At 37.0% G+C, this 15,247-nt stretch overlaps 1 protein-coding gene across 2 annotated transcripts in view; it reads right to left on the bottom strand.

Annotated features, from left to right (window-relative positions):
- The window catches only part of TMF1 (TATA element modulatory factor 1), a 35,402-nt gene that overhangs the window by 18,202 nt on the left and 1,953 nt on the right, over positions 1-15,247 (bottom strand). For both annotated transcript variants that reach the window (XM_074198770.1, XM_074198769.1), the window contains exons 2-8: positions 13,069-14,297; positions 10,901-11,004; positions 9,995-10,121; positions 8,361-8,466; positions 6,187-6,329; positions 5,810-5,976; positions 1,623-1,779 (exon numbers count right to left, since the gene is read on the bottom strand). In XM_074198770.1, the coding sequence (XP_074054871.1) occupies positions 1,623-1,779; positions 5,810-5,976; positions 6,187-6,329; positions 8,361-8,466; positions 9,995-10,121; positions 10,901-11,004; positions 13,069-14,297 (2,033 nt within the window). The remainder of the gene's footprint in view (positions 1-1,622; positions 1,780-5,809; positions 5,977-6,186; positions 6,330-8,360; positions 8,467-9,994; positions 10,122-10,900; positions 11,005-13,068; positions 14,298-15,247) is intronic.

Genomic DNA, 15,247 nt, shown 5'->3' with positions numbered 1-15,247 from the left:
AAGTCCTGGTCCACGCTCCCACAATCTGGTGAGAAATAAAGTAAGAAAATGCCCAAAGCAGCCCCAAATAAGCATCAAACAAAGACCCCAACTAAGTACAGGAGAATGTTTCTTAAAAAAATGTTATAGGAGGTGTCATCACTTCTAGCTATAGCAAATAAGGTAGGTATGGGTCTGAACTTTGAAGGATGGGTAGGATACACAATACACAAAGTTAAGGGGGTCTCTATGGAGGAGGGGGCACCAAAGAAATGGCAAAAGCTTTGGATGGTCATGAATGCCAGAAATTAGGTATTAAATTTAGGTATCCCTAGTTTTTTAAATAAAATAACTATGCTAAACTCAGATATTTATAGACCCAACACTTGAATCACAAAAGTTATAATTGGAAAGGAACTTGGAGATCATCTTGTCCAACTCTTGTTTTAAGGATAACAAATATAAAGGCAAGTGAAGTGAGTGTCTTCCAGCCACACTATCAATAAGTAGCAGTTAGTATTCAAACTCAGTATTTTCCCTACTACACTACAGACTATCCTCTCAATTTCCTGTTAGGCAACATACCAAATGGTAGGGTTCCAATATGAATTATTTTTTTTTAGCAATATGAATTCTTACATTCATTTAAAAAATTTTAAAAATACATTTTTTGAAAGTTTAATTTTTTGAATTTATCAAAAACGTTAAAATATTTTAAATGTTTTTCCTTTTTTTTAATTTTTATTATTTCAACACCATTTTCTTTCTCTCCATTTTCCATAATATTTAAATACGCTACTTTACTTCTTTGGGTCATAATAGGAATGATTGTATTTGGTACATAGACCTCCAGGGCTAAGGCAACCAGGGAAGAGATGGAGCGTCATGCCTGAGGAATCAAGGAGAAGCCAGTTTGATGAGATTGCAAAGAGCCAATGAAACTGGAAAAAGATGAAGGGCCTCAAAAGCTAAATAAGGGCTTATATTTTATGCTATAGGCAAGAAGTCAATGGAGTTGACCTAGTCAACTATAACAGGGTCACATCTGTGTTTAAGAAAAGTTACTTGAGGGCAGCTAGGTGGTGCAGTGGACAGAGCACTGGCCTTGGAGTCAGGAGTACCTGAGTTCAAATTCGGCCTCAGACACTTAATAATTACCTAGCCATGTGGCCTTGGGCAAGCCACTTAACCCCATTGCCTTGCAAAAAAAAAAATTAAAAAAAAAAGTTACTTGGGCAACAATATGGAGGAATCTAGAGGAAACAAGAGGCTTCCAAACTATTCTAATAATCTAGGAAAGAGGGGTTTAGCTATGATAGTTTGTGTAAGTGGAGAAAAGGGGTTAAGACAGATATTAAGCGTCTCAGGATGAGGTTAGTTCTACATATTTATTAAGCCTACAAAAAAGACTTTAATTTTGCTATTTCATTTTGCAATTAGTACACATCACTTCAATCCATCAAGTTTGTAGTAATTTAGCACAAAATCATTGATAGATGTCAATGAATTGTGAAGGGCAATAATTTCATTATTTGGAAACTAAAACATTTAGGTCAAGTTAGTTAGCAAGTTCCTTAATATTAAGAAACACAAAATTAATCACAAGACAGGACTGACTGTTTTCTTCATCATCTGAAACTCACTTGAATTGCTAGTGCTTCTTGCTGCTGGCGGGCCTCTGCCTGGGCCTTCTCCAGTGCTAAACACAGTTCTTCTTTAACTTTCATCTCTCGACTTAAAGATGCTTCCTGCGCCTCTGTGTCCTTCATGGCATTAGCTTTGTGAAGATCCGCAAGCTCTCTAGAGTAATATTTTTTATGATTAGAAAACAAATACTGTGATACTTACTCCTAATCCAAAAGATGTCAAATATCCAAGTGACACAAAATAGGCAATCTGACCCATTATCAAACACCATCACAAGTTTCGATATAGGAAACAACTTTATAAAAGAAGCGACTAGAGGTCAAATGCTGAGGGGCAAGGCTTTATAAAATGTTCTGCTGTGATGATATTAAATGAGAGAGTTGGTCAACTAGTCCTTATTAAAGCCCTTGGGGGCAGAGTCAAGATGGCAGCAAGGAGACAAGAATTCGCAGTTCTTCCCCCCCCCCCCCAAACCAAATTCCTTTAAATAACCACAGAAAGACTGAGTGAAACATTTTTTCGGCCCAAGGCAACTTGGAAGATCCATGGGAAGGGTCTGTTACACTGGGGATAGAAAGGGCCCTCAGTGCAGCATGGTGGGGGCACCTGCTGAGTGAACCTGCTCCAGACATCCAAGACCAGCCTCCAGGCACTCAGGTCCCTGGGGACACCTGGATCCCTGGCAGCTGGTGGTTTCCAGACCTTTCAGTCCAAGGTTTGCCAAGGACAACTTGGAAAGTCAGAGAGAAAACTGCCACTCTCTAATTTATAAATTATCTCTCCTGGAACTGTTTTCTAGGTCAGAGTAAGCATGAAGCCCAGGTCAGTGCAGGCCTCAGAGCAGACCTGGTTCAGAGAACCAGGAGTAAACCTGTGGAGCTCCCCCACAGCTGCTTCCAGAGCACTTAGCCCATAGACTTGGAGGGGAATAGGGGAGACTGCAGAGGTCTCTGCTCTCTCTGAGACTGGACTCTGTGATTTTTGCCAGTCTGTGGCTCAGTCTCAGAAAGAGGAGTTTTACTGCCAGAGCGGAGCAGGGACCCTCCTCATAGCTCCAGGGCAAAGGGAAATGCTTGTCGTCATCCACAGGTCAGAGCCCAAGCAGGAGAGTGGTCAGAACCTCTCATAAGACCTTGGAGGAATTAAGGTCCCTGGGGATGTCCCTAAAAACAGCTGCAAAAATCTTCAAAAACTTGAGAATGTGTCCTCCATCCTGGGAGCAGAGCCCCACCTTAACAAAGTAAAATCAAGTCATGGGGGTAGCCAGGTGGCACAGTGGATAGAGCACTGACCCTGGGGTCAGGAGGACTGAGTTGAAATCCAACCTCAGACACTTAATAATTACCTAGCTGTGTGGCCTTGGGCAAGCCACTTAACCCCGTTTGCCTTGCAAAAAGAAAAAAGAAAAAAAAAGAAAACTTAAAAACTAGTTTGGGTCAAATGGAAAAAGCAGTACCAAAGGCCAAGGAGGAAAAGAATGCCTTAAAAAGCTGAATTGGTCAGATGGAAAAGGAGATACAAAGGCTCTCTGAAGAAAATAATTTCTTCAAATGTAGAATGGAGTTAAGGGAAGTGGCTGACTTTGTGATAAATCAAGAAAAAAAAACCAAAATAATAAAATATGAAAAAGAAAAAAAGTGAAATATCTCATTGGAAAAACAACTGACGGGGGTGGCTAGGTGGCGTAGTGGATAAAGCACCAGCCCTGGAGTCAGGAGTACCTGGGTTCAAATCCAGTCTCAAACACTTAATAATTACCTAGCTGTGTGGTCTTGGGCAAGCCACTTAACCCCATCTGCCTTGCAAAAACCTAAAAAAAAAACTGACCTGGAAAATGGTTCCAGAAGACATAATTAAAAAATTATTGGGCTACCTGAAAGTCATGACACCCCCCCCAAAAAAAAGACCCTAGACTTCATTTTTTTCAAGCAATTCTCCTGGATAATTGCCTTGATATCCTAGAAGCAAAAAAACAGAAATTGAAAGAATCCACTGATCCCCCGCCACCCCCGAAAGAGATCCCAAAATAAAAACTGCCAGGAATATTACAGTTAAATTCCAGAACTCCCAAGTCAAGGAGAAAATTACAAACTGGCAGAAAGAACCAATTCCTATATCATGAAACTGCAGTCAGGATTACACAGGATACAGCAGAATCTACATTAAGGGCTAGTAGGGCTTGGAATAATGATATTCCAGAAGAGCTTGGAATGCAACCAAGAATCAACTACCCAGCAAAACTGAACATCCTCTTTCAGGGGAAGAAGATGGACCTTCAATGAAATAGACGACTTTCAAACTTTCCTGTTGAAATGCCCAGAGCTGAACATGTACAGAACTCAGTAAAGCCTCATGTGAACTCTCTATTAGAGCAGTTAGAAGGAGCATCTACATTTTAATGGACTTGCTCAGTTCATTAAGGGAAAATTTTAGGGTATCTATAATGAAGAATACCCTCTGTATCCAAAGAAAAAATTATGGAATTTAAACAAAGACCAAAGACTATTATCTTTAATTTTTAAAAAAAGTTATCTTATTACATAATTTTTCTATCTCTTAAAGTTTATTTTTTCCTTAAGGATATGAGTTCTCTCTCAACACAATCAATTTTGATCAATGTATAGCATGGAAACAATGTAAAGACTAACAGACTGCCTTCTGTGGGAGGTACGGGGAGGGAAGTGAGTTTGGAGGAAAAAATTATAAAATTCAAAAAACAATAAAAGAAAATAAGAAGCATCTATAGACAAGGCATGGGAGGGAGCTGAATATGAAGGTATAAGATATTAAAAAGATGTAGTTAATGGACCAAAAAGGAATGTCCTGGGAGAAAGGGAAAGAGGGGTAGAATGGGCTAAGATATTTTGCATAAAAGAGGCATGAAGAAGCTTCTGCAATGGAGTGGAAGGGAGAAGGTGAGGGGGAATGAGTGAGCCTTCATTCTCATCGGAAGTGGCTCAGAGAGGAAACAACATACACATTCAATAGGATCTAGGGGGCAGCTAGGTGGCACAGTGGATTTTTAAAGCACCAGCCCTGGAGTCAGGAGAACCTGAGTTCAAATCTGACCTCAGACCCTTAATAATTGCCTAGCTGTGTGACCTTTGGCAAGTCACTTAACTCCACTGTATTAAATAAATAAAATTTTTTAAAAATAGGGTCTAAGAAATCTATCTTACCTAGAAGAAAAAAGAGAGGAAAGGGATGGGAGAAAGGGGACAGGGGGTGGGGGGAGTAGGTGATAGAAGAGAGGGAAGATCATGGGAGAGGGTAGTCAGATATAACATACTTTCTGAGGAGGGACAGGGTAAAAGGAGGGAGAGGGGGAGAGGGGGAGGAGAGAGAGAGAGAGAGAGAGAGAGAGAGAGAAAGAGAATAGAGTAAATGGGGGTGGAGGGAAGAGAATAGAGGAAAATACAACTAGCAATATAAACTATGGGAAAAAATATTTAAGCAGTTTCTGTGATGGACTTATGATAAAGAGGTGACAGTGTCTCAATACAGATTAAAGTACACTTTTTTCCCCCTCATTTTATTTCTCTTGAAGTTTCTCTTCCTTTGTCAGGAGGGAGGGGAGATTATATCTACTTTTACAACATGACTATTGTAGTAATGTGTTCCATGGTTACACATTTTTAACCTATACCAAGTAACTTGCTTTCTCAATGGAAGGAGTGGGGTGGGAGGAAGGAAGAGAACTTGAAACTCAAGGTTTTGGAAATAAATGTTGAAACTTGCTTTTGCATGTAACAGATAAAAAATTAAAAAAAAAATCTAAAAACTGGGGGCGGCTAGGTGGCATAGAGCACTGGCCCCCTGGAATCAGGAGGACCTGAGTTCAAATCCAGTCTCAGACATTACCTAGCTGTGTGATCTTGGGCAAGTTACTTAACCTCATTGCCTTGCACAAACCAAAAAAATAAACAAAAACAAAATCTAAAAGCAAAAAACCCTGGACCTATTCTGTGCTAAGCACTAAGAGGATGAAGCACATACAGTCACTGCTCTCAGGGAATTCACCCTAATGGAAGAAACTACAACTGTCAACATACACAGGAGATACAAAGTGGAGATTAACAGCAGGCTGACATCTGCACTCTTCTTAGGGGACAGTGAAAGCTTCCTCTTAGCCAGGGATACTGGGACCCCTGGAGGAGGAGTTGGAGCAGTGAGTAATCCTTACTTATAGGCGCTGTCCAAAGCTGCCTGAGCACTCCGGTGTTTTTCCCCAAGCTCATCCATGTCCATCTGAAGTCTACCAAGATCCTTTTCTTGTCGTTCTACTACAGAGTTAAGTTTCTTAATGTTTTCTCTATGTTGTTTCTCAATCTCCTCTTTGCCATCAAGAATCTACATTAAAAGATCAGAAAAATAAGATCTTCCAGTAAATAATCATTCTTGGAGAAACTCCAGTCCAAATGTTAATTATACAAAAAATCTCATTTTTAGGTTCACACATCACACTTTCCATCTAAAGCTCACTAGCTACTTGTGAATTTCTCTTCCATTACTGCAGTTCAAAATGCCAAAAGACTCAACTCAGCTGATAACCATCCTTACCTGCTTTAAATGGTGCAGTTCCTCCTCTAGCTCCTTAATCTTTTTGCTCTGTTTTGCACTAATATTTTCATTTTCTCTCTCTTTAGCTCTTAACTTCTTTATGATGTTAGAATTGTGTAGCTGCTGTTTTGAAAGTTTTTCTCCTAAAAGAGAAGGAAAAAAATATAAAGCTTAAAATAATGAAGAATCTTCAAAACTCACTTATTAGCACAGTCCTGGTTGTGGGTATATTTGTGATACTGCACAAGTGAACTGACTTCTCTGGGTCCAAGTACTTCAGTAATAGCATGAGGAAGTTGAACCGAATGACCTATAGGGTCCCTCACAATTTTATTATATTCTATGACTAGTACAGCTTTAGGAGATTGGGACAGCATAAATATTTTGAAATAGGAATAAAATTAAGTACTAATAACCCATTTACATAGGGCTTTAAAAGTTAGTCTTTTTCTGGAAACCCTGTAAGGCATTTGATACAAAGACAATCACTTTTTTTAAAAATAAAAAATAGAGAACTGTGCTCCAGAGAAGTTAAAAGACTCACTTACTGTCATAAATCTCAAGGTGGGGGGAGGGAAACAAGATTAGGGGGAAAATAGTAAAATTCAAAATAAATAAAATCTTCCTAAAATAAATAAATAAATAAATAGATCTCAAGGTGGGTGAATCTCCAGATCTCTTGACTCCAAATCCTGTCTTTCAAACAACATGGTACAGTGAAAGAATAATGGCTTTCAAGTCAGAGGACTTGAAATTTAAAACCTGTGAGAGCCTAGGCAAAAAACTTGACATCTCTGAGTCCATTTCCTAACCTATAAAATAAGGGAGTTGGACTAGATGAGTTTTCAACTCCACTGCAGCTTTAAATCTATGACCTTAGGATCCCAAGACAATCTCTAAAGCACAAAGCTAAGAGATAAATAATATCTATCTATCTATATAGTGTGCTTGCTCACACATCCTCTCTCTCTCTCTCTCTCTGTATATGTGTGTGTGTGTGTATGTGTGTGTATGTATATATATATATATATATATATATATATATATATATCTGTGTGTGTATATATATTAAAATCTGCCACTAACTCTTAAAAATGGCTTTTACATAAGATTTTCTTTTGTTGTTTTTTGTTTTTTTTTAGTTTTTGCAAGGCAAATGGGGTTAAATGGCTTGCCCATGGCCACACAGCTAGGTAATTATTAAGTGTCTGAGGCCGGAGTTGAACTCAGGTACTCCTGACTCCAGGGCCGGTGCTCTATCCACTACACCACCTAGTTGCCCCTAAATAAGATTTTCTAAACCTCCTATTGTCTTTTCTTTAAGGAACCAGGATTTCATCAGAGTCCACCAAATGGTAATCCTTTATAAAGAAGCTGCTGTGGCCAAAAAAAATAATTTACCAGTGGATGCATTCTAGTTTCAGAATTTCTATTTAGAACAAAGTATCCTGTCACAAATCTTTACCTTCATCTATGTTAATTACAGATTTGTAGAGGATTGTAAATAAATAGAAATTTGGCAAAGAAATATTTATGAATAAGAAAAGAATTAAAATTCATTGTCAAATTTTAACTGTTTAGAATGATTTAGATAAAAATATCTTGTAGGCATGCATGGACAGATGCATGTGCGTGTGTGCATACAAATGCATATGTACAGAGCTCTTGAGATTTAAGGTTTGCAAAGTGCTTGACAAACATGATTTCATTTACACTACCCTAGGAGGCAGGTGTTATCATTTTATAGATTAGGAGACTGAGTCAAACAGAGGTCGAGTCACTTGCCCTATCGGGTCCTCTGGACTCTTAAGGTCAATGCTTATCCACTGTGACCCATCACTGACAGGATAATAGATGAATCAAATGTCAGAGCTTAAATTTGCTTAATAGCTTTCCCACACAAACCTTTGTTTTCCAAAAGGAAGTTTACTCTTTGGAGAGTTGCAGTGTCAGTCCTCAAGGAATAAAAAGGAAAGAAGAATGAATATTCTTCTATGCATCTCTCAATACTCAGCTTTTTTGACAATGCAAGTTATGATGTCTAATTTTCTTGCCCCTATCTCCCCGCTTTTCATACCTCTAATGGAAATAGTGGCTAGCTATAGATCAATTAGGAATTTTCCTTCTCACAATTTAAGACTGATAAGTCTGCTGAACATGTTGGGCATACCTACCTTCTTCCATTAATCCTTTTATCTGTTCTTCTTTCTCTTTCAAAAGTTCTGCTGTTTCATTACAATTTAATCTAGTTGCAAGTTCTTCTTTTACAGTTTTTACTTCCTATAAAAAATATTATCTATGTGTTTTTAATATGACCATTTTTTTTCAAAATACATTTTTTTTTCCAAATGCAGTTTCACGGCAATTCCATTCATTCAAATTTCCCTAGGAAGTTTTAAATGAGATCAAAACAGCCTATACTTCCAACTAAGTACAAGAAAACAGCCCTGAAAGGCACATAAAATGCATAAAAGTTAAAAACAGACATTAACAGTCTTTAAGAATACCCTCCTCCCCCCCACCATTTCTGCCCCTCAGAATTCCCAACTTCCTTCCAAGGTGCTCAGACACCACCATTCTCCCTCTCTCCCCCATACAGCCACAGTTACTACGTTCTACCTTATGTTATTCTTATGTGTTATACACATTCCTTCTACCTCTCTGTGGAATAAAGAACCTTGGGATCCAACTGGGATCATTTTGGGCCTTGTTTCCAGAACTTAGCCCAGTGCCTTGACACTGGCAGGCACTTAATTTAGCATGCTCCTGAATAAACTGTCATTTCACCCAAACAGTCAAGAACTGTTGGAACATGAACTGCTTCTCTCTTAAGTAAACACAGATATCTGAATGACTTTTCACATGAACATCTCAGTTTTCAGGGCCTTGCTTTTTTCACAAGACTACTTTCTGCAACTGTCCAGAGAGGGCAGAGAGCAGGCCTCCGCTTGAAGCTCTGCGCCTGCCTCAAAGCATCCTGACTGTGAGCCTGGCAAAGACACTTCCCCTGTAAGTTCTCCAGGCTGAGACAATGACCTGAATTGGTGGGGCAAGTCCTCATCCTGGAGTTTCTACACGAGTGAAATCAGAGGTCAATCCCTATCCTCGTTTGATAAAGATGCATATTAGCCAACCTGTGTCAGACTCTCTTCATAAAACAAACCACATGTTGGTTCAAGGCAATAAAAAGGTAGCTACTTATTACATTAAAGTTGGATCTGTCATCCCAATTGCAACTCTGCCACTAATTAGAAAGGCAACCTGAATCAAGTCATTTCTCATGATCTTATCTATATAAAATAAACTGAAACCTGTCACCTCTAAGCTTCCTTCTACCTCTAAAATGCCAGCTGATTTATTTAAAAAATACTTAAACCAAATTTCCAATTAGAAATGCTTGCTTGATATTTACTTTGATTTGAGCAATTCATAAATTCTTTTATAAAGGCAGGTGCTAAGGAAACCTAAACTAAATATAAAACCTTACATTAATATAATCTTTCCTGAAACAAGTTAAAGCTGGTTATAATGCTTACATATATAGTACTGAAGTAGTGATTTCCTACTGTATGCAAATAGGCTAAAAGATTTCTGATTTACTTACCAACCTGTATCCTGGATCATAAGAGTTCTATTAACTGTACCTTGATTGCAATTTTTCCATGCACACATGTGACCTAATATTGAAGGTTAACACACTAAACTCTAATCCATTAATCTCTCCAGCCTCTAAGGTTATTCCTATTTTTTCCCAAAAGTTTTGTCTCTAAAAAGTTTACTGTAATAATTTTAACAAAACATCAATTACCTTCTTAGCAGCATCTCGTTCTTTGCAGGCTAACTGCACCTTCTTTTCAGCTTCTGCAATTCTTTGAGTAAATTCGTCTTTCAAGGATGAAATGCTATTGCTTTCTTCTTTGACTCTAAACATTTCACTAGACACAAAATGTTACTTAAGAATAAAAATAATCATACATTTGGAAAGGTTACTTTCCAATTCAATTACTTCAACATTCAAACTGAAAGGTCACCTTGTTTCAGTGATATAACTTTAAAAAGTAGAAGTATAAAAAGTTTTTAAAAATCTACTTTACATGATATAAATTTAACATAATTTAAATAGAAAACTAACCTGAAAATTAAATATTCAGTTTAAAACATCTGAAAAAGTATTAAAAACTCATTTCTGATGTGAGATTTCAGCTTTCTTCAGTAAATAAAAAAAATTTAAACATTTTTCTCAACTATTACACTTTAGCCTGTTTGCTTTCATAAACAAGATAAAAATTAGTATTATCTAATAATACAACTCTAAAAAGTATAAAAATTAAGAGTAGGAAAGAAAATGTTCTTACAAAATACCTTTCCTCTCTAAAGTAGCCTTACAAATAATTTCAGGGAAGGACAAAAAAATATTTTGATAAAAAAAAATTTTTTTAATGATTTAATTGTCAATGACAATTCAGGAAAATTTAGATATGTTAACTAATTCAGAACAAGAAACGAATGATTATAGATATATCAGCTATTTTGGAATCATCTATCAACCATCAAATCACTGTCAAGTTGAAGCAAAAACAAAAAAAACAAAACTATGAAAAACAATGGATATACAAAGTATTTCACGCAATTACAGCAACCCTTACTGTTCTAACATGTAGACTTTGAAACTCCATTATTAGTTACTCTTTTAAGTTATCATATTATTACTTACTCTTTTAAATTATCATAAGCTTCTTCTAGAGCTGCTTTCTCCTTACTAAGCGCTAATAACTGAGTTTCCCTTTTTTCCAATTTTTCATTCAGGTGGTCAATCGTCTAGATAAACATAAAAGAGTAAAAAAAAATTAATTTAGAAAAGATTAATTTTATATAGTCTAGCAGCTAAAAATATTCTAAGCACTACATAATAAACTCATATATAATTCCTTGTCAAAAGGAAAATCTGTATTAAAACACAAATACATGAAACTGAAATCATCTCTAGAACACATCTCAGCATATGTTACTAGAAACTACTCAAAGTGTCAATCTGGAATATATTAATTCTTAGCTTCTAAGGTAGTGACATCAAGTTTTTTTTCTCTTAGAGGTTCAAACCAAAACCTCTCTTACCTGAATTTGTTTAGACAGAGCTAGCATCATTTATTCCCTTAAATAACCAAAAAGAAGTTAAGATAATTATAGTTAGTGTTCTTCAGTATTTGATAAATGAGCTTTCCAACTTCTGAAGTTGTCTTTAGATAAGTTATTATTTGTCAACAGGGTTTATTTTGCACTGAGGTGACAGACCCTGCCATACTTGATGTAATTATAGAATTCCAATTATTTTTAAAATAAACAGCTTTCTAAAATAAAAAGGGACATAATCACATAAAGGTCTACAATTCATAAAAGCCTATTCCAGGATAGCAGAGGCTCAAATACCACGTCAAAGAAATTGTAAGAGAAATCAAATCTGCAATTGTTCATGAAATAAAACCATTCACTTAAAATTTTTTTTTCTTAAAAGACTAGATCTCCCTATCTTGAACAGGCGGAAAACACAAGCCACTCACGGGTCTGACCTCACTATTGATTAGCTTGGAAACTTGGACCTACTCCATTTCTGACCTGGGTCAGTTCCTATTCCTTTAGGCAGCCCAGTCCAGCCCACTCCCTCAGTCCTATGCTCCTAGAGGCTCATCACATTGATGCCACTTAATTTGCTTTTTAGCTTTACTGCTCAGGATTCTCAAGCTCAGGCAACCCACCAGCCTCAGTTTCCCTTGAAGCAGATAATAAGTATATACTGTTATTTCCAGATTTTGACTTTTTCATTAGATTTCCCAGAGTTTTTTGAACTTCAACGTTTATATTTCTAACCTATGCATGTACAAATTATCTACATGTGATAAAAATGCTCTATTAACTACAGATAACAAGAGCAAAGTGAAATACATTAATAATTTCCCACTTACACCATAGGTAATATCCCACACTGTTTTATATCCTTTTTATTGTTTAAAAGATGAATATGAGACTCTCTGGCCTCCCCATATTTTAACACAGATTATGAAGTGCTTCCACTTGTTACTTTTCTCTTTTCCTAGTATGACCTACTTACCAACCAGTTCAAGGAAAAAATGTGGAGGCTCTTATCTCAACAGAAAATTGGACTTGGAGTGAGGAGACCTGGATTTGACTTCAGACTCCAATATTTTACAAGAAATGTCACCATGGACTAGTCAGGAACCTCTTTGCCTCAATTTCCTCACATGCAAAATGGAGATAATAGGACTTGCTCTATCTGTGTCAGTTTTTTGGGAAAAAGTGCTTTATGATCTGAAAGTGCTATTCACCTCTTTCTCGTTATAGATCAAGTATATCTTATTTAAAAAGTAAAGTAGTTTTCATTGCCTCCTCTCATGAAAAAAATCTCTATACAAAGTTCATAGACTTAGCAACTCTCACCTATATGTCAATGACACTGTTAATATACCAATGGATACAGCAACTTATTAAACAACTTTTAGAGACAAGAAAAAAATTTAGAGAATTCATTGATGGATGATCTTCCTTCTGCATGGAAAAAGAGCTACAAGTTTAATTTAGGAAGGAAATAGTCCAATGTGCTGCTATTTCGGGCATGAACAATGTAAACACAGTAAACTGCTTGGATGAAAGAGGCAATCTGGTCTGTGTGTAGTCAGTTCTTTAAGTACTTTTTCCCAAGAAATTTCAACCTTAAAGTTAACATCTTTCAGTTTTCAAAGATCTTAATAGTAAACCAAAAAATATCGATTTCAGACAGTATCAAGAATTATGCAATGACAAAAATGTAGATAAGCTATTTTAATTATTGTAAGACATTATATAAAATAACTTGCATATTTTAGTTACCTTGCAAAAATCTTCCTTTTCAGAAGATACTTGTGGCTGACTTTCAACATCCTGGCAGGGTCCCAGCCCTTTTTCTGGGCTCATGTGTCCTTCAGTGATTGGTAGAGAAGAAACCAATATGTCAGGCTGGTCACAGTTCACTGGAGTTGCGCTTCTTCCACTCTCTTCCATTTCGGTTTCTTCGGCTGGGATAACTAATGTTTCATTTTCTTCTTCAGATTTCCCTTCGACAGACTGTGCTATCTTAGTCTTGGGCACTGAAGAATTGGCTGTTAGAGGCACTAAAGTATATCCCTTGCCTGACAATTCATCATCAGAATTTATTTCACTGACACTGCGGCTATCCAAAGACTGAACGCTAAATGAGTCTATTCTTTCAAAAGCATCCGAGGAGCAGCAACTCTCTGTGAGCTTTTGGAAATCATCGAGACGGTTATACTCAGTACAGGCAGAGGCAGATAGAAGCTGAAAGGATGTCTGCATCAAGTGAAGTGTGGACTTGGAGTCTGTGGCCTCTTGCCTTGAACTTGCAGAACTCTCACTGATGACGCTTTCGTGGTCCAGAACCTCAATATCACTGGTGGTGGAAGTCCCTGAGGAGAAAGTACTTACAGGAGGGGAGGGAGTATTGCTCTGTCTGTCTTCATGCTTTTGTTCCTTAGCCTCCAAACCCAGTTCCTTTGCTTCTGCTGCAGGAGATTGGCCGGTGGGCGTACCATCCACAGGTGCTTTCACATCAGTGGAACTTTCTGCTACATTATCAATTTGAGATGTCACCTGAATCTCAATGGCATTGTGTCTGGTTTCTTCACTTTTGATGTCATCATTAAGTGCTGGAGGAGTCACTTCCAAATTTTCCAAGGAAACAGGACAGTTTTTCACATCCTCTGGTAGAGCCAGAAGAGAAGAGTCTGTGGTTTCTGCCTCTGTTAATTCAGAGGCTTCTGACTGTTCCAACTGCAGAGGTTCCTGTAGACTGCTTGTGACTTTTTCTTCAGGTCGCTGTGACTTGGTAGGAGGTTTAGACACCACTGGACTCTGTGGAATTGGCTGGACATCCGTTGGAGAAAGAAAGGCACTGAAAAAACTTTCAGATTCATCGACAACAGTCCTCCGAACTGGTTTTGTAATTGCTTTAGGGGATGCTACTGGTTGACTCTGAGCTTCTGTATTTGAATTTAACCCCCAGGTGGAGGTATCCCATCCTCCACTTACAGAGGAATTTTTTCCTTTTATGAAAATGAAAGCAGAAACATAAAAAAGAAATATTAGATTTAAATAATTTAAAGGAAGAACAATAACATCTTAAACCAAGTCAGTTACCACATGAAAAAGAATTTTAATTATACTTCATAGTTTCAAACTGGAAGTTAATTCAAGACTCAAAAAATGCACGTAGGATGAACTGATGCAGAGTGAAGTGAGGAGAACCAGAAAAACACTGTACACATTAACAGTAACATTAGATGAAAATCAACCATGTTGGCCTTACTCATCTCAGCAGTATAATAATCAAAAATAATTCTAAAGGATGTGATAGAAAACATTAATCACAACCAGAGAATGCTTTCTATTTTCAATTTTGGAAATTTGTTTTATGTTTTTTCCCTCTCATGGTTTTTCTTTATGTTCTGGTTCTTCTTTCACCACATGATTAATATGGAAGGAGTGAAAATGTGTTGAACATAGTTATACACATAGAACCCAGATGAGGTTACTCACTGTCAAAAGGGGGGGGAAGGTAAAGAGGGAGAAAAATATGGAACTCAAAAGCTCACAAAAAATGATTGTTGAAAACTACCTTTGCATGTTGTTGGAAAAAACAAATTAATTTCTAAAAATGCATGCAGGATTCTGGTGACAATTATACTTCCCTAGAATAAAATAAGGATAGAAACAATAATTTCGTATCCTTCTGTAACTTTCTGTTCTAGAAAAAAATTAGCATTTTTTGGCTATCAATTCTTTCTCGAGTATGAAAATCTTTCAGTAGGTGTGGAAAAGCTAAGATGAATTAATAAAAGCCTGAATCACAAAATAATTTTAAGGAAACGAAAAGATTTTTTAATTACCATACAACACAATAAAGCACTATCTAGTAAAGGAAAACACCTACAGAGAAAACCATGACACCGTTAAATTTATTATATGTGACTACTTCTAAAGAGTGTTTGAAAAC

Source organism: Macrotis lagotis, chromosome 8, assembly GCF_037893015.1.
Source record: "Macrotis lagotis isolate mMagLag1 chromosome 8, bilby.v1.9.chrom.fasta, whole genome shotgun sequence".
Taxonomy (NCBI): domain Eukaryota; kingdom Metazoa; phylum Chordata; class Mammalia; order Peramelemorphia; family Peramelidae; genus Macrotis; species Macrotis lagotis.
This window is presented reverse-complemented; position numbering and strand designations above follow the sequence as displayed.